At 43.7% G+C, this 18,051-nt stretch overlaps 1 protein-coding gene across 1 annotated transcript in view; it reads left to right on the top strand.

Annotated features, from left to right (window-relative positions):
• Positions 1-18,051, top strand: part of LOC139010207 (protein unc-79 homolog) — a 224,189-nt gene that overhangs the window by 193,992 nt on the left and 12,146 nt on the right. Inside the window, 6 exon segments of the mRNA XM_070414385.1 lie at positions 3,186-3,263; positions 9,450-9,539; positions 12,018-12,193; positions 13,151-13,337; positions 14,674-14,871; positions 16,645-16,722. Of these exon segments, the coding sequence (XP_070270486.1) occupies positions 3,186-3,263; positions 9,450-9,539; positions 12,018-12,193; positions 13,151-13,337; positions 14,674-14,871; positions 16,645-16,722 (807 nt within the window).

The raw sequence follows: 18,051 nt of genomic DNA, 5'->3' as shown, positions 1-18,051 counted from the left end.
TAGTTATTACTTACATATAAAGTCAGGCGACCTTGGATGTTCAAGTGGATTTTTTTTTTTTAAGAAAAAGAGGCATGAAAACAGGAAATAATTTGCAAAATAGAAAAAATTGTATGTATTCTTCAGAATCTAAAATGTCAACCTTCAGGGTGTGGTTGTTCTGCACTGTGGACCAAGGCTTTGTCTTACTGCTTTAACTCAGATCTGTTGACAGTTTTGCTCTCACCTACCATGTTTTCTTTTCTGCTGGTCTGCTGTCAGATGTAATTGTAAGTGTTCTCAAGGTGGATCGAAGCAGAGTTTTCATAATAAAGTGATAGCCCACTAGCAGCCACCACACAGGCGATAGAAGCTCAAATCCAAAAGAACGTACTCAGCTCCCATTATATGCCAGGAATAGACATTCTGCTAATTTGCATATAGCACACCCACTGTGTGGGATATACCTGCATGTTCGCGTGTGAGAAATCGTGTGGGTGAAAGGTTTTCTTTGAAGGATAGGTTAGCTGTGGGCTGGAGGACAAAGAAGTGGCAGGGGCACGCTGCTGTTTTTAATTCACAGGCGTATGCGTGTGGGGTTATTAATGTTAGTTGAGTTACCAACAGTCTGATCACTCTTTGGGATGAGAGGTGGAGATACTATTTTGAGTCTCCTTTTGATAATGAAGTTAGTAATGACACATAATGGATACTGCGTTTCTTCTGTGTTCTTTGGTATTGGGGCAGGGGTGCCTATTTCTATCTGAAAGTATAAAATTCTTCCTTGTATGGTAGTCATCCTTCCCTCCCTGACTTTAGTTACATCTTTATATTTTGAGCAATTCTATAATGGCGTTTTTCAGTTCCTGGTTGGCAGCTATATAAAATGAGGAGAGAAAAGTTTACTTAGTCCTACATATCATGTTAAAATGCACTGGATTAAAATGCATGGATGAAAAATAAATAGTAGATGGTTTCAGGCTTAGGCACTTTTATACTCTTGACTCTCCACAGACCTCCATAACTTTTAGAGTGGTGATTTTTAATTAATTTTGACTTCTAAGAGATCACAAATCAGACTTTTGAATTTGGCCTCATACCTTGAGCCTACATGGTGACAACCTACTTACATGATGCCACTCCTTCCACTTTGTAGGTGAGAGAGGCTTCTGCTGAAGATTAAGAAAGTTGAAGTTGTGCTTCTTCACGAATCTTGTCTTGCCCTCCAGGGCACAGCCAGGCCGGAAAGCACGCTTGAGGGGCTGAGGGCTCTAGATGCCCCAGGGACACTCCCACTCCCTGGGCTCCCTTCCTCACAGTTCTGTCTTGCCCTTGGCCTCTATTCGCTGTGCATCTCTTGTTTCTGTTTTAAAGAAATTAGTTAAAATGTTGGTGTCCTGGCATAGGTTTGGGAACTTAGTTCTAAGTAGTTTGTCTAAATTGCAGACTCAGAGAGCTTTTGAAAATATATTTTATGTGGAAAACTAGCTGCCAGGATTTTGGGAGCTCCTTCTTCTCACACTGTACTTCTGTCAGATTTTTTACTTACAGGTTTTGGCCAAAGGTATAGGCTTTACTTTTTTTTTTTTTTTAATCCTGATTACTTACTTTTCCTTGTATTAGAAATAAGCCCAAATTAGAAGAGCAGACATAAGCATTCCTGAATAAAATAATGGAAAACTTTAGCTTTTCCCTGGGTGTTACTAGCTGGCACTAGATTCGGAGTTACCGGCCAAGGAGATTCTTCAGTTTCTGTAACTGTATTGGAGGCAAGAGGAAATGACAGAATGTGAGCGTGGAAATGTGTGTCCACGCTGCCATGCGGCTTTCAGAGACAGCTCTGCCTGCTGTCTCCGCCTCCCCTGCTCAGTCACCTGCACAGAAGCACCTTGCGTGGAGGAGCTCATCAAGACCAGCTGGTGGCCTTGGCCAGGAAGTCACAGGGCTTCCTGACCTCAGAAGGCCTTTGGCTTATAGCTCCTCCTTGTTAGCCCAAACCTGCCGCCTGTTATAATGCTTTGATCCTGACCCTTGGTTAGTCTGCATGTGCTGGCTCCTGTTCCTCACCCGGCCTCCCTGAGATTTTCTCTACCACCCTGCCCTGTATTACCTCTTCCCAGTTTCATAAGGTCTGAGCCTGCCCAGCTGAGCTCATCTCGTTGCCTCGACCCACCCACCTCTTCTCTGCTCTTTCAGTGTGTGAGTGAAGGGAATTAGGAGGAGCTGTCAGTGCCAAAGCTTCTGTCCGCGCCTCTGGACTCTGCATAGCAGCGGCTTTGGATCCCACAGTGGTTGGGGCCACTGGGCAGAGACCAGGAGAAAGAAACTAACCAGGAAATAAAAGCTCAGAGCAAACTCGACTGACTTCATGTTTAACTTTCCGCCTAAAATCATTAATAAATAGTTGGGTGTTGCATTGTGGGAAATACCTGTAGATATCTGTAAAGAAGGAATTAAATTGTCATCTGGCAAATCCATCCCCATCATGATCTCAGTTGTACATAATGGATGAATCACTTCATTACACAAACTCTTGCTGAGCCCTTCTGAGATGTTAGGCGTAAGTCTAGTGCTGGGGCGAGGTGCATCGAGGCTGTGCTCTCGAAGAGCTCCCGGCAGGTGAAGAAATAGACTCATAGGTCATTGCAATCTCATGTCATGACTACTACAGTGAAAAGTCCCTTGGGACACAGCAGGAGTGGGGGCCATTGTTAGCACAGAGAGGCGTGAACGAAGTGGGGTAAGGAAGACCAGATACGCAGGGGACTTGGAGGGGAAGAAGCAGCTAGAATCCTCACTCTGAGGTTCATTGTTTTTCTGTTTTCATTCTAAATGTATGATATAATGCTAGAAGTCTGGAAAAACCTATGAAAATTTAGTAACTGTCAAGAGTGCTGAAGAATAAATAGAGTAATGTTGGAACTGATCTGACATTGCTGACAGCTTTTCTTTCTTCCTTGACCAAATGCACGTTTCCAGTGCCACAGAGCTGTCTGGGTAAAGTAAGAATCAGTGTGTTCATCTCAGTCCGATGATTCTGAATTTCTCATAGGAATCAGCTGTCATGATTAGCAAGTACCATAAATCCAGGGTAGATTGTCACGGGAGTAAACACTAATGAATTTAAGCCAAGTTAATAAAATTATAAACTATTTATTACTGTCCAAATGCCCTTAAAAATAATTATCCTTTCAATTTCTTATTAGTTTATTTGTGCAGATGCTGGAACCAAACTAGCTGAGTCAACAATCCTGAGCAAGCAGATGATCGCCTCCGTACCTGGAGTAAGTCCCAACTGAATTAATTGTCTACGTTTTATGTTTTCTCATTTCCTCATTTAGCAAAGAGGTATTTTTGGCCTGTGTCCCGGTTCACTTTGATAGAACAAACACTGTAAAGTTGAAAACATATTAGCATCTTTTTAAAAAGAGAACTAGTGAAAATTTAAATTAATCTCAGCCCTTGGAAACGTTTAATTCCAGGAAACGTGAGTAAAATTGAAGCAGCTAGTTAAGGAGAGGAAAGGAATTACCAGACATAAAGAATAGATTTGGCATTGACAGTGTGGCTCAGTTGGTTGGAGTGTTGTCCCAAAAATGTTGCGAGTTTGATTTTCAGTCAGGGCACGTACCTAGGTTGTGGGTTCGATCCCCGGTCAGGGTGCATAGGGGAGGCAACCAATGGATGCTTCTCTCTCATATCAATGTTCCTCTCTCTCTCTCTCTCCACCCCTTTCCTCTCTCTCTAAAATATCAATAAAAATATATACTCAGGTGAGGATTTAAAAAAAAGACTAGATTTGATTCAAATTTCATTTTTCCAGAACCAATTTTCCTATACTGGCTCCCACTAAGTAATTTGATTTAACTACTTCTAGAAAGAAATAAACATTGTAATACCTTGTTTTCCTTCATAATATTTTCTTTGAAAATTAAAAAAATTCCATTATTATCAACTAGTGAACTATTTGGTAAAATATGTTAAGACTAGAGGCCCAGTGCACGAATTCGTGCACAGGTGGGGTCTGGCTGGCCCAGCCACAATTGGGGCAGATCAGTGCTGGGCCTGCGGGAGGAGGAGATGGTGGGAGGTTGGCCACCTGGCCCGCCCTGATCGGGGCCCCATCAGGGCTGAACCAGCTGGGGAGAGGGGCCACCGGTGATTGGCCAGCGGGCCCCGCCCCCGAATAGGGTGGGGGATGCTGACCGGGTGCCAGTAGCCTGGGGGAGGGACCATGGGTGGTTGGCCAGCCGGCCCTGCCTCTGATCGGGGTGGGGGGCCAATCTGGGGTGGGGCCGGGTGGGGGGAGGGGCTGTGGGCCAATCAGGGTGGTAGGGGCCCATCGGGGGTGGGGCCAGCCAGGGGGAGGGGCTGCAAGTTGGCCAGCCAGCCCCGCCCCCTATTGGGGTAGGGGGTGTGATCAGGAGTGGGGTGGCTGGGGGTAGGGGCTGTGGGACAATCAGGGTGGTGGGGGCACATAGAGGGTGGGGATGGCCAGGGGTGAGGGGCTGCAGGAGGTTGGCTGGGGCAGCTGGGGAGAGGGGCTGCAGAAGGTTGGCTGGCCAGCCCGCCCCCTATTGGGGTGGGGTTGCGATCAGGGGTGGGGCTGGCCAGGGGGAGGGGCTTCGGGCCAATCAGTGTGGTTCGGGCACATAGGTGTCAGAGATGGCCAGGGGAATGGGCTGCAGGAGGTTGGACAGCTGGCCCCACCCCCTTTTGGGGTGGGGAGTGCGATCATGGGTGGGGCCAGCCTGGGGGAGAGGCTGCGGGCCTATCGTGGTGGAGTGGGCCAATCAGGGGTGGGCCGGCTGGGGAGAGGGGCCGCAGGAGGTTGGCTGGCCCGCCCCACCCCCTGATCAGGCCAGTTCACTGGCCACAGTGGCGCTTCATAGAGACCAGTCATCGGTCATTCTGGTCGTTACAGATGCTGGCTTTTTTATATATATATAAAAAATGAGAAGCCAGCAAGTTTACTAGAACAAACTCAGAAACTTTAGGGATATCGTTTATTGAAAACAATTATTTAAATTTCCAATAGAAAAAATTTAATAAAGAAAAAGGATCACCTATAATTCCTCTGCCTTAAAATGAGAAACTCTGTTGTTTTATACTATTTTTCCATGTTTTGATCTATTCAGTATCCTAATTAGCTTATTCCCATATTGTTGGAAATTTATATACTTTCCACTTTCCACCTTTATTTTGAATTATATCCATGGGACTCATTCCTTAATTAAAGAGTAGGGATATATTAATGGTACATATTCTCATATTGCTTTCCAAAATGTTTTATTAATTTACATGTATAAGTATACCAGTTCTACCCTTAACACTAATCATTTCTTTAAAACTACTGTTTATATTTTTTTGATGGATAGAAATTTTGAGAGCGGAAAAAATAATCATTCAACAGATAATTTTACTGCTAACATTTTAATGAATTTTCTTTCTCTTTTTCTGTGTGTTTAAACACAGTTTGGTTCAAATGGCATAAGCATTTCCCCCAAAGTTTAATGGCTGCAGAGTATTACCTCATGTGAATGTACCATAGAACAATGATAAAGAGTGTTGGGACTAGATTCATAGCAGAGAATGAGGTCTGCCATTTACTAGCTATGTGATGAGGAAATTCAGTTGACCTATGAGTCTTTGACTTGTATTATCTGTAAATTGGGATATAATAGGGCCCAATGTGTAGGTCAGTGATGGCGAACTCATTCTTTTGGTTGATTTTTCTTTGTTAAATGGCATTTAAATATATAAAACAAATATCAAAAATATAAGTCTTTGTTTTACTATGGTTGCAAATATCAAAAAATTTCTAAATGTGATACGGCATCAGAGTTAAGTTAGGGTTTTTCAAAATGCTGACATGCCAAGCTCAAAAGGTTCGCCATCACTGGTCTAGGTTGAGGATTGAATAAAATAATGCATGTGAAGCATATTAGCATGGTGCTAACATGCAGTAAGTATTGAGTAAAAAATAACTATTAAAACTAATATTTAAAAAACATTAATTATGTTTGGATATTTTAGTTATTTTCAGTATTCTGCAATTGTAGCTAATATGTGATAAACATCTTTGTGCTTAAATCTTTGTCCATATTTTAGACTATATTTTTATAATAGATTTCTGGGAGTTTAATTACTAGACTATGTTTTTTTAAGAGTTTTTTTCTAGTAATTAGGGTAATGCTATGAGATAACATGCCAATGCTCAGTGACGCAACACACAAAGTTTCTGTTTGCTCGTGTGAAGTTAAAGTGGGTCTCTTGATTAGTAGAGGGAGGAGGACTTCCATGTGAACACGTAGGGATCAGGTTCCTTCCATTGTGTGCAGTCCTCCACAATCAGCTGATGGTTGGGAGGAGAGGAGGGAATACGGCACACAGAAGGTTTTCATGGGCCAGATCTAAATGTAATGTACATTCCTTCTACGCGGATTCCACTGGCTAGAACTCAGTCACATGGCCACACCTAACTGCAGGGGAGGGTGGGAAATGTCTAGTTTCTTCCTAGGGAAGAAGAGAAATGGTTCTGTGAGGAGCTAGCCAGTCTCTGTTGCACACTCACTGGTTTCCGTAGTGTTTAGTTCTTTAAAACTCAGTATTTGCTACCTATGTGATAGCTTAAAAATAATACCCTTAATATATAAAAGGTTTATTAAAATCCACAAGTAAAAGACACACATTTCAATAACAACAAAAGAGCAAAAATAGTTGTAGGAGCCACAAATAGAACACTTTCCAATGACCAATAAGTCATTCAAAATGTACCTTTTACCCTCACTAGCCATCAGTGAACTATAAATTAATATAAAATATCAGTATATTAAAAATATAAAAGTTAAAATCAGCTAGCAAATCAGCAGGTTTTTCTTAATGACGAAAGGTATTGATGATGAAGTTAAACAAACTTATAAGCTCCCGCTGGTCGTGAAAAACGGTACAGCCAAGTACTCGGATGGCTTCTGAAGAACAGCTTGTCCGCTTACTTCTGTAAATATGTTCAAGAAAACACTTATATGTGCACCTAAAGAACTTATACAAGTGTATTTATTACAGCAGCATTTAAAATAGCAAACATATGGCAATATAATGAATGTCCAACATTAGGGTTTTGTTTAAATAAAACAAGGTGTATCTACAAGATACACTATTATGTGGCTACCAAGTTAAGTTTTCAAAGAATATTTAATTCACTGGAAAATGCTTATGATAGATTTAATATAAAAGCAGGTTAGGAAACAACCCCGGCCTTCTCAATATTGCATGTATGTGTGTATGCCATAGGCACGGGAAAGAACTTGGAAGGACGCAGTCGCAGTGGCTGCCTCACAGGCAAAGGACAAGAATTAGGGTTATGGTGATTTTTCTTTTCCTTTTTCCTAATTTGTATTTTCCAACTTTTCTACATTGCACATGTTACTTTTACAACTTAAGCAATGTAACTTTAAAATCAGACAAAAGTTTAAAGGAAGAGTTGGATATGATTCAATTCATGTTTTTGGGTTAGAGTATGTTTCAACACCTTTATCATTAGTTTTCCAAGTGAAATAAACATAGGCCTTCTAAAGCAAGTGGAATGTGACTCTTTGGTGGCGTTGTTTTTTTTTTTAAATAACACACCTAAGGTTATACTGATGTTTTGCAGATTTTAAAAAAAGGGGTGTGTGAGAATTATATGCTTTATTTTATAAGTGTACATAGCTCACTAAGATGATCCTGACTATAAAGTGTATTTTAAGTCTTTTATTAGATGTAGTTGCTGGTCTCTAGAGCAAACGTAACTGAGTAATAGTAAAGTCTTTGCCCTCATTTTCCTTTTTTTGCAATTTAAACTTAAAAGACAAATATTAAATACCGCTCCTAGGCATTATTTTCTGTGACATTTGCTTACTTGAAAAGGAACAGAATATTGCCTGTGAAAGAAACAAATCCCTTTCAAGACATGCAGAGTGTATGCTCCTGTTTGCATGACATGTGAAAGGTCAGAGAAAACGGAATAAATCGGGGGGAAATCCTTTCTTGCCTTAAAGGATTAATATTCCAAAAGCAGGGGCACAATAACCTTTTATAATTCCTTCACTTGACTTAAATGAAAAGAAGAAAACCTTAGCACATACAAAATGCTTGGAGAACTCTCCGACGGAACTGCCAGTGACCTTATTCTCCTGTCTGTTATCCTGTCAGCGGGACTGGCAGGCGTAACATCCCAGAGGAGAGGGGCGGTGATACAGTTCAGGGCCGGGCAGATGTGCATGAATATGGGAAGATGATTTCTGACTGCGCGAGCGCGTTCAATATATAATGTTCCCGATTTTCCTAAGGAAAGCTGAGAAAGGCCTAGGCACAGTATGCGGCTGGCTTCAAACACGGCCTGATTTTGATCCACCGTGAACCCAGCCTGTGGGTCCGCCCGTGCAGCTTGGATGTAGCAGCCTGTCCGCGCATTTTCCTTTTCTCTGCTCAGCGTCCTAAATTCACTGCCTCGCCCTGAGAGAGCAGGCTCATGCCGTTTACTAACCCGAAGCACAAGTATGCTTTCTTTTCCTAAAACCTGCAAACATGCTACTGGTGTCTGGGGAAGATGACCATTTTGCTTGTTTATTTATTTATCCCTAGCAAGAACACAACAGTAATACACTTATCTACTTAATAGTGTACCTGCCAGGTATGAGTTGAGTTATAAATGACTTGACTTGAATATAAACAGTCTGGCTCTTCCGGCAAACAATACTTGTTTATATACTTTTGTGTTTTGTTTTTAATTAATTAATTAATTTAAAAAGTGTTTGTATTGATTTCAGAGCGGAAAGGAGAGGGAGAGAGAGAGAGAAACATCAATGATGAGAAAGAATCATTGATCGGCTGCCTCCTGCACACACCCCACTGGGGACCGAGCCCACAACCCAGGCATGTGTCCTGATCAGCAATCAAACCGTGACCTCCTAGTTCACAGGTCGGTGCTCAACCACTTAGTCACGCCGGCTGGGCTATATGCTTTTGTTTTTAGTAGGGAAAGTCAAGATTCTGCTGATGGAATTTGGTGTCACATATTTCATGAGCATCTAAGACTCCCTAGAGTGATAACGTGACTGTAGTGTTAGTGTGACTCCTGTCTTGAAGACCGATGCTAATGGCTTTACATAGGTGAAATCTTCATATACCAGCCGCTTGAAACACAATCCCCCAAAAACCAGCGAGATCGCCCAGTGGACAAAGGCAAGTCGCCCTGTCTCCCATAGGCTGCTGCTTTGCTCTCCACCACAAACCTTTGATCAATGTTTGTCCCAACTCCGGGCAGACAATCACAGACTGTGCTGAGAGTAATGGAGTGAGTCAGAAATCTAGAAAATGAAACAGCTCATTAGCAAACAGCGTGAAACCAGAGGGAGACAGCCAGGGCAGTCAGGGCAGAAGGGAAGGCGTGACTCCGAGCGCACGCCCAGCGTGTCCTTGTGTTTCAGTGTGGCACGGCGGCCATGGAGTGCGTGCGGCAGTCCATCAGCGAGGTGCTGGACTTCATGGCAGACATGCACACGCTGACCAAGCTGAAGGTAAGCTCGCTTCCACGTGCCCGTCTCTTAGGTTAACAAAAACAGTTTGAGAGACTGAAGCAGACCAGATGGGAATTCACTGTTCGCTGGGTGAGCCCATGTCTGGGAGGCTGAAGCACTGAGCCCCGCCTCTGCACAGAGTGAAAGGAGAAAGGAAAGGATGTTTACGTGGCATCGGCCATGTGCATAGCTTTACTTTGGCCGTTTATTCAGTTCTCACGATGCCCCTGTGGGGGTGTTACCCCCATTTTACAATTGTAGAAACCGAGGCCTGAAGTAATTTGCCCAGATCACTCTACTGATATGTGGTGGAGTTGGGGCTGACCTAAGACTGTAGTGACCCCCAAACCATTCGAACTGCGCTATGCCAAGTAGCCTCATTTAACTACTTAGAGCAGTGGTTCTCAACCTTCTGGCCCTTTAAATACAGTTCCTCATGTTGTGACCCAACCATAAAATTATTTTCGTTGCTACTTCATAACTGTAATGTTGCTACTGTTATGAATCGTCATGTAAATATCTGATATGCAGGATGGTCTTAGGCGACCCCTGTGAAAGGGTCGTTCCGACCGCCAAGGGGGTCGCGACCCACAGGTTGAGAACCGCTGACTTAGAGCCTGAGTTTCCTCATTTGCAAAACAAGTCTAGTGATACCTACCTTTGCTAATGGTGACAAGGTTTAATGTGAAATAATGCATATGAAGAGACTTGTAAACTGTAACACATTATGCAAACGTAAGCCATTTATGGTTTTTATCTGCATTGAACCTGTCTTCTTCAAGAAAATAATTAAAGACAAGGGATAGAACAAACTGTAATTAGCAGATGGGCAAGTTCCCAGGGACTTTGTTGAGCTTACTGCTGGTTGTGCAGGGTGCAGTGAGTTGCTGATGCAAGTCAACCTCCCTGCCACGGGTCCACTGAAAGATTGATAGTCCGAGCGATCTGAGGCAGGCCCTGGACAGAGGGCAGAAGAGACTCTAACCATGGCCCAGCAAGCAGCCAGACTGCAGTCTGGCACTAAATGATTCCTTTTTGATAAACAGGACCTAGTCATGCCAGAAGCTCGTCAGCTAAAAATATGGCCCCTTTATCACCCAACAGAGTGGCCAGACTCTGCTCAGACGGTCTAAGTGTTTCTTGGGACAGCAATAGATCTGCACATCCTACTGGAAAGTAGAATCAGACTTTAAAGTGATGATTTCTCAGGCTATCCAAACCCAGCCATTTCCAAGGAAGCTCCCCTAGTGTTTGATCCCACGCTGGTTACTGATTGCCGAACCGGGTTGCCTACACTTAACTGGCTTCCGTGTACAAAAAAGAGGGGACGATTGTTACCTAAATATTTTTAGCTCATTTTATATAGCCACTTTCAGAATAAGAATAAGAAGCATCCATGATGATCTAAAGGTCGGGGACTACAGACATAATCCACCTCTCTGATTTCCCTTTGTATTTGCAAACAGATGAGGAAGGTCAAGTGGCAAGTGGCTTATCTAAGGCCATGCGACTGAGACAGAATGAATGGGTCTAGAACAGGGGTGGGCAAACTTTTTGACTCGAGGGCCACAATGGGTTCTTAAACTGGACCGGAGGGCCGGAACAAAAGCATGGATGGAGTGTTTGTGTGAACTAATATAAATTCAAAGTAAACATCATTACATAAAAGGGTACGGTCTTTTTTTTTTTTTTTTTTTTTAGTTTTATTCATTTCAAACGGGCCGGATCTAGCCCGCGGGCCGTAGTTTGCCCACGGCTGATCTAGAACCTAGGTCTCAACTCCAGTTCAGGACCCTTTCCACTCAGTAAGCCACACTGAGCAAAGATATTTTTTCTGAATTAATTAAAAAAATATGTAATAAGCATCTATACTGTACCTAGCACTATTCTAAGCATTTAGGATGCAACAATGAACAAAAACAAATACATTAGCTGCCCTAATTTAATTTATAGTCTGGTAGTGGAGGCCAAGTTTAATGAAAATTTTATACAAACTAAAGTAAAATTGTGACTTTCAGAATTGCATGAAGAAGGGGTAGACAGTGGCATAAGAGCTTCTAATAGGATGATATGGCCTAGCCAGGGAGGAAATCGGGGAAGGCTTCTTGGAGGAAGTGACATGTAAGCTAAAATCCAAACAATGACTAGTTAATTAGGTGAAGAGAGACTGGAACAATATGTTAGGCAGCAAGAACAGCATGAGTGAAGGCCAGTAATAGGAGGGAACCACTGTAGTGGGACCACAAAGATGAAGAGGTAAGATGCAGAGCTCTGCAGTAGCTAGGTCATTCCAGGCATTTCAGGTTATGCAGAGGAATTTTTTTTTCTTTATCCTAAGAGCAGTGGGAAGCCATTGACGTTTCAGTGGGTTGTATGCTTGGGAGTGGTGCTAGAAGGTGTGGAAATGACAACCTGATCATTTTAATGAGTGACCTGGAATGTCTCAGCCAAAGTCACAAAATAGCATTTGGTTTGTAGAACCACATGAAGGCATGTTCCCAGCCTCTGCATGAAGATACCTTTGGTGGACATCTCAAAGTGGGGCTGGCTCAGATCGCAGCCATGGAAATCTCCCGGGGCAACCACAGAGATAACAAAGCTGTGATTCGCTATCTCCCTTGGCTCTACCATCCCCCTTCGGCAATGCAACAAGGGTAAGACCCTGATTATCCCAGCGCTGAGGGTACATGAGGCAGGAAGCACCCTGAGTTCCTTCCTTGGGCTTCGTGAGAGCAAGTGATGCACTGAAGATTCAGGGGATGGAATACGCTTGGTTGGAAAGACGGGAATTGAGACCCCTCTGCGTGCTTACTGGCTGACCCCGCAGCATTTCTGAGCTTGAGTACCTCATGGCATGGCTCCAGTAAAAGGAACTGGCCTTCCACAAAGACCTCAGTCACCCTGAGGGATGGTGGACACTGGAGCTTTATCACTTTAACTCTTCATTTCAGTTCATTAAATAAGCCCACAGGTATCTGCTGAGCACTCAGAGAGCTTCTGTGTTCCAAGAGCTTAGATTGTAGCCAGAACAAGACCTACAGCAGAGATGAAATAAGAGTGCAAGGAGGTGTGACCCCTGATCCTACCTCTAGGGAGGCTAGGAAGAGAGGCGCCCATGGGTGGTTTATTTGGGAACTCCAAGCAGGCTCCAGCCTGCCACTTGGCTGGTGAACTTCCTGGCTGGAGGCAAGGTTTGGAATGGGGGTGAGGAGGGCAGGAGACAATAATTGGTGAGCGGGGAAACAGTGGCTGTGTGTGGTACCTTCTCTATTCCCTCCCCTCTAGTGGGGATGTCGAGCTTTCTAATGAGAGGAAAGGGAAGCATTTAGAAAGAGACCCTAGTCAGAAAGGCAATAGGCTGTGGAAGAATGCTATTTAATCCCGTGTCACCAAAGGCTGCTCTTTGCTCAGGAAGCTTAGATCTAGGATTAAAGTGGGAAACAAAAAAAAAACCCAGATACACCATTTTGTTGGCACTGTCACCTTGGTGTTTTATTTTATGTAACTGCCTACAAGACCACGCTTTTAATCCCTTCCCTCCGTATGCATTTGGTGAGCACCCAACGAAACAGAACATAAAATCACCTTGAACACGTCTTTCTTCTCAACAGACCGAAAGAATTCATCGAGTGTGTCTCCCACATCCGTCTGCTGTCCTGGCTGCTTCTGGGGTCCCTCACTCACAACGCCGTGTGTCCGAACACCTCCTCCCCCTGCCTGCCCATTCCTCTGGACGCAGGCTCCCACATTGCGGACCATCTTATTGTCATCCTGATTGGATTCCCAGAGCAATCAAAGGTAAGTGATTCCTGCGAGATTAAGACCATATGCATCGAAATTGCTAATGGAAACCCTTATCAGCCAATTACGGTTTTTTTGAGAAGAAAATGCATCTTATCTCAGGCCCTCCTGTGGATATTAGGAAAGTGACTTTGTGCTAATGCCTTATTTTAAGTTGTTTAAATTCCCAGACTATCTTTTCTTTCCCCTAAATAGTTTTCGGTTTACTTTTATGAAGATAAATTATGGAGGCAAGCAAGAGTCAGCTTCCTAGGCATTTCTGTCTGAAAATAATGAAGAGGAATAAGAGGCTAGAAATAGAATAAAAATTCTGGGATCAGTTTTTAGAACCAGATATGAAGTGGAGGAAGATTTATGCTCTACCTAATTCTTCATGCACTATCTTTTCAACTCAAATCTCTAGGGATAGAGGGAGATACAAAGTGAAACTAAGAAGGCAGTTGGGGACTAAAGTACACATTAGAATCACCTACACAGAGGAACTTTGTAAATTGTAGAGACAAATGACGAGCTGCAGGGAATAAAGGAAACGCAAGGCAGGCGTCAGCCCTGAGCCAGTACAAGCAAACTGGACTCATTGGTACTAATTAGCTCTGAGGAGCCAAGGCCCCTTCACAGAGCTCAGACGAATTCTGGGAGGTCACGGTAGGTTGGGGCCAGGACCAGCTGACTCTGTAACAAAACAGAGCACCCGTCCCAATGACCGGGTGGATGTCTGCAGGAGAAATAAGCCAGCCAGTTTCTAATATTTCAACCCAGATTGGTGTTTGATTCTTAGGTACTTTGTAATTTTGTGACCTTGAAAAAGTTACAGAACCTCTCTGAGCTCTGGTTTTTCTTCCGTGACATCGAGGGGATGGTTTGAGAATGAGGGAGGTGATCTATGAAAAGTGTCTAGCACAGTGCCTGGGCTATTGTAGGTTCCCACTCAATCAGTGCTTACCACCGTAGGAATACTGCTGCTATGGTTACTACTACCAATAGTAGGACTGTAATTATTAAGTGCCGGGCAGTGTGTTCATATCCATTGCCTCATGTACTCCTAACCACAACTCTTTGAGGACAGTGCTGTTATTCCCATGTTGCAGATGAGCAAACATCCTGAGACGGTAGAGCAAGTATTCTTCCTAATGTAGCTTAGGGATGGGAATGTCAGTTTTATTAAAGGGCAAGGGGGTGGGTAGGTTTATTCTGTAAACTCAGGCGTCTTCTCTGACGGAGTGAAGAACAGCTTGCTCCCTGGAAGGCCAAAGCCGCAGGGGGAGGGCTCCCGGGAGCAGCCCCGCCCACACCCACGTGAGAGGTAACAGCTCTTCCTCTCCTTCCTCCTCAGACCTCCGTGCTGCACATGTGTTCCCTCTTCCACGCGTTTATCTTTGCTCAGCTCTGGACCGTCTATTGCGAACAGAGCGCGGTAGCTACGAACGTCCAAAACCAGAACGAATTCAGCTTCACCGCGATCCTGACGGCCCTGGAGTTTTGGAGCAGAGTGACGCCCAGCATCCTCCAGCTGATGGCCCACAACAAAGTGGTGAGTCCACAGAGCAGTTCCCTCTTGGCTGGAATCTCAAAACGGGGAAACCACTCCCTGTCCTCACTCTGCCGCCTTAAAGATCTCAGCTGCAAAATTATAGAAACGGATCCATGAATTTTTACTTTGTAAACTGGGTGTTCGACTCGAGTAAGAATTGTGATAAAAAACAAAGTTAACAAGGCAGTTGAGTACACACAATTTTTGTTTTCTCTGCCTAGTGCCAAAGGAAATGTAGGTGAAAATTCTGCCTTTGAGAGCTGTTTCGGTGCTATGCATTCCGAGAATTACGAGGGGGATTCATATTTAAAAAAAAAAACAACCCTAGCAAATTAGGTCCCCACACGTGCTCATTCCATTCCACGCAGGGCTCAAAACCGGGAAAGAGCCACCTTTTTGAATTATCCACAAGGACCTAAGCTCCCCAGTCTCCAAACCCAGTTCCACTTTAATGTAGATGGCTCACCACGCGAGGGGCTGCTCCAAACTTATTGGAAAACATCTGGGATCTGGTTAGCATGAGCCACGTCATTGAACATGCGTGGATTAGTCCTCATGGATGGGGTCCGGGTTGGGGGGTGTACAGAAGGAATTTACAAGGGAGTCCTTTGGTTCGGTTCCTGGCTTTGGGAGAGGATTCTGGGCTGGGGAAGCTGCCAGTGTCTTGGGTGTGGGTTGAATTCCTATCTGGGAAGTGCAAGGGCTGGAAGAACCCGACAGGCTCAGAAACCCAACACCACACCACCCACAAAAGGCACCCCAGAAAGGGTTTTTGAATGAAAATTAGTCTAAGAAATATTTTCTTTTAGTTCTAATTAGAAAGGAGATTATATATTTCCTTTAGTGAACCATGTTCTCTAGAGAAGCAGGTGTTATTAGACAATTCTGAATGGGGAGAGATGGTTTAGTTCAGTTGAAAGGACATTTATGTGGAATTTGAGGTGCACAGACAGCTCTGACTGCTGTGGAGATAATTACATCTATTGGATCATAGTGCCTGGGACTGAAGAACTTGGAGATGAAGCCCTCTGTTCTGTTATTTTACAGAAGATAAAATGGAGACCTCTAACTTCAACCAGAGATTCAAAGTTTCCTTCTATTGTCATTCGTTTTTTGGTGCCATTACTACCTCTCCTTCAAAGCTCTTTTGATATCCAAATGTCACAAGTGAATTTTGTGACAATGTTATAAATGAATTTGAATTAATTTTATTCTGAAAATTTCTTCCAAGCGAGAAAGCCAGTCTGGTAGAACCCCCTGGAGTGTTTAAAGCCCGGCCTTAGGGATTGTCCTCAAGGATATCACCGCTCCTGTGCTGATCTGTCGTGAGCATGGCTGCCTTTCCCTCAGAGAACAAAGGCTCAAGGACAGAGAGGCCGGACAGGAAACAGTCCCTCCAGATGCCGGCACTGGAGAAAGGACAGAGGGGGAAGGCGGGGCAAGGGCCGAAGCCCAGAGTTCTGTGGTTGGAAATGAAGGAAGCAGAAGCCATTGATCCTCTGGTGTGAAGCACAGAGCAGATGAGCGAGATCAATACCCGAATTCCCGTGGCAGCCCCGAGAGGGATGAAGGCTTGGCGGTTGGGAGACCTCTGGAGTTTTTAAATTCCGTTTCTGGTTGAGGCTTTGGAGGGGAACGAGCACCACTCCTGTGGCCCCTGCGGTCCTTGTGCAGACGGACGTCTCGGGCACAGGGTGGGGCTCCGTGCTGCGCTATCTGCACGGTTGTCTGTGTTATTGGAAGTGGAATTGATTTCTGTGTTTCTCGTTTCAGATGGTAGAAATGGTGTGTCTCCACGTGATAAGTCTAATGGAGGCATTGCAAGAATGCAATTCAACAATTTTTGTCAAGGTAGGAAAATCTTACGATTTTTATAGATTGTCTCTTGCTGCTAAAAACACATATGGATTCATTTGAATGTATCTTCTGAAGAGGAAACAAAAATTATTTAATTTTAACACTCAGAGCTGGGGGTGGAGGATTCAGGCTTCACTAAATGCTTTTCATGTTATTTTTTTCTCTTGCTCCACCACTGTGAACCGCTCTAACTGGGTTAAGTATGTTGGACCATGATTGCATGCAACACAAGCAATTCAAATGTTAACTGGGAATGCTGATCTGAAAATGACCCTCACCTCACCTGTTGCCAAGATAGCCAGAAAACCAAGGAAAATAGTCTGTGATTGACTTGTTAGCTGGTATTTTTCTCTAAGATAAATTAATTTCATTTCCAATATTACTATTCTAAACCATTGGACAGCATATGAAGGTAATCTAAGCATTTGTCACCTATCCAACGACATTAGAAACATACCAGTGCCATAAAAAGGTAAAAAAGTAAAGGAGAACTTGGTTTCTCACTTTATCTTTTTATTTCCCCTTTTTCCTTTCCCTTCTATCATTCCACCTCTTTGTCTCACCGAGTCTTTGTCTTTCCTCTTCTTGTAGGACTTCTTTTTTTACTCCCAACCTCAATATTCCATGATCTCAGCCATTATCAGCCCCCCCAGCCCTCCCCCCCGCTCCAACCCCGAGTGCATCAGTTTGGAACCTTATAACTTGCTATTTTGCTCCTTGGTTGACTCCCTTCTCTAATAAAGGACACTTGTTAAGTTAACTCATATGATGCAACAGAAAAGCAGCCCATTTCCGGGGGAAAACTTGACTGTTATCAGAACACTGCAACATAGCTGGTTTGAATGATAGTCAGTAGCAAAAGTCAACTCTATAGAGAAACTCTATGATGGACACTTGGATGGATGATCACACCTGATTTTATTTGTCACAGCTTTATTGAAGTATAATTTATATACATATTTAAGGTATCCAGTTTGATAAGTCTTAACATATATTATTCCTGCGAAACCATTACCACCATCAAGATAATGAACATCTTCATCACTCCCTAAAGTTTTCTCCTATCCATTTATAATTCTATCTTCCACCACTCCCTGTACGCCACCTTCCCATCTCCAGGTAACTCCCGATCTGCTTTCTGTCAGTCTAGGTTAGTTTGCATTTTGTAGAATCTATATATAGAAAAGGCTAATATGCTAAGTGTCCCTCCAACCGTCCGACCGGTCGCCATGATGTGCACTGACCACCAGGGGGCAGACGCTCAAGGCAGGAGCTGGCATGATGCGCACTGGCCATTTACAAAGAAATGGCAGTGCGGACCTG

The sequence above is a fragment of the Myotis yumanensis genome, unplaced genomic scaffold (genome assembly GCF_028538775.1).
Source record: "Myotis yumanensis isolate MYYU_CA2020_CCGP unplaced genomic scaffold, mMyoYum1.0.hap1 SCAF_1, whole genome shotgun sequence".
In the NCBI taxonomy this organism is placed as follows: domain Eukaryota; kingdom Metazoa; phylum Chordata; class Mammalia; order Chiroptera; family Vespertilionidae; genus Myotis; species Myotis yumanensis.
The sequence above is the reverse complement of the archived record's forward strand: the minus strand, read 5'-3'. Positions and strand labels throughout refer to the sequence as shown.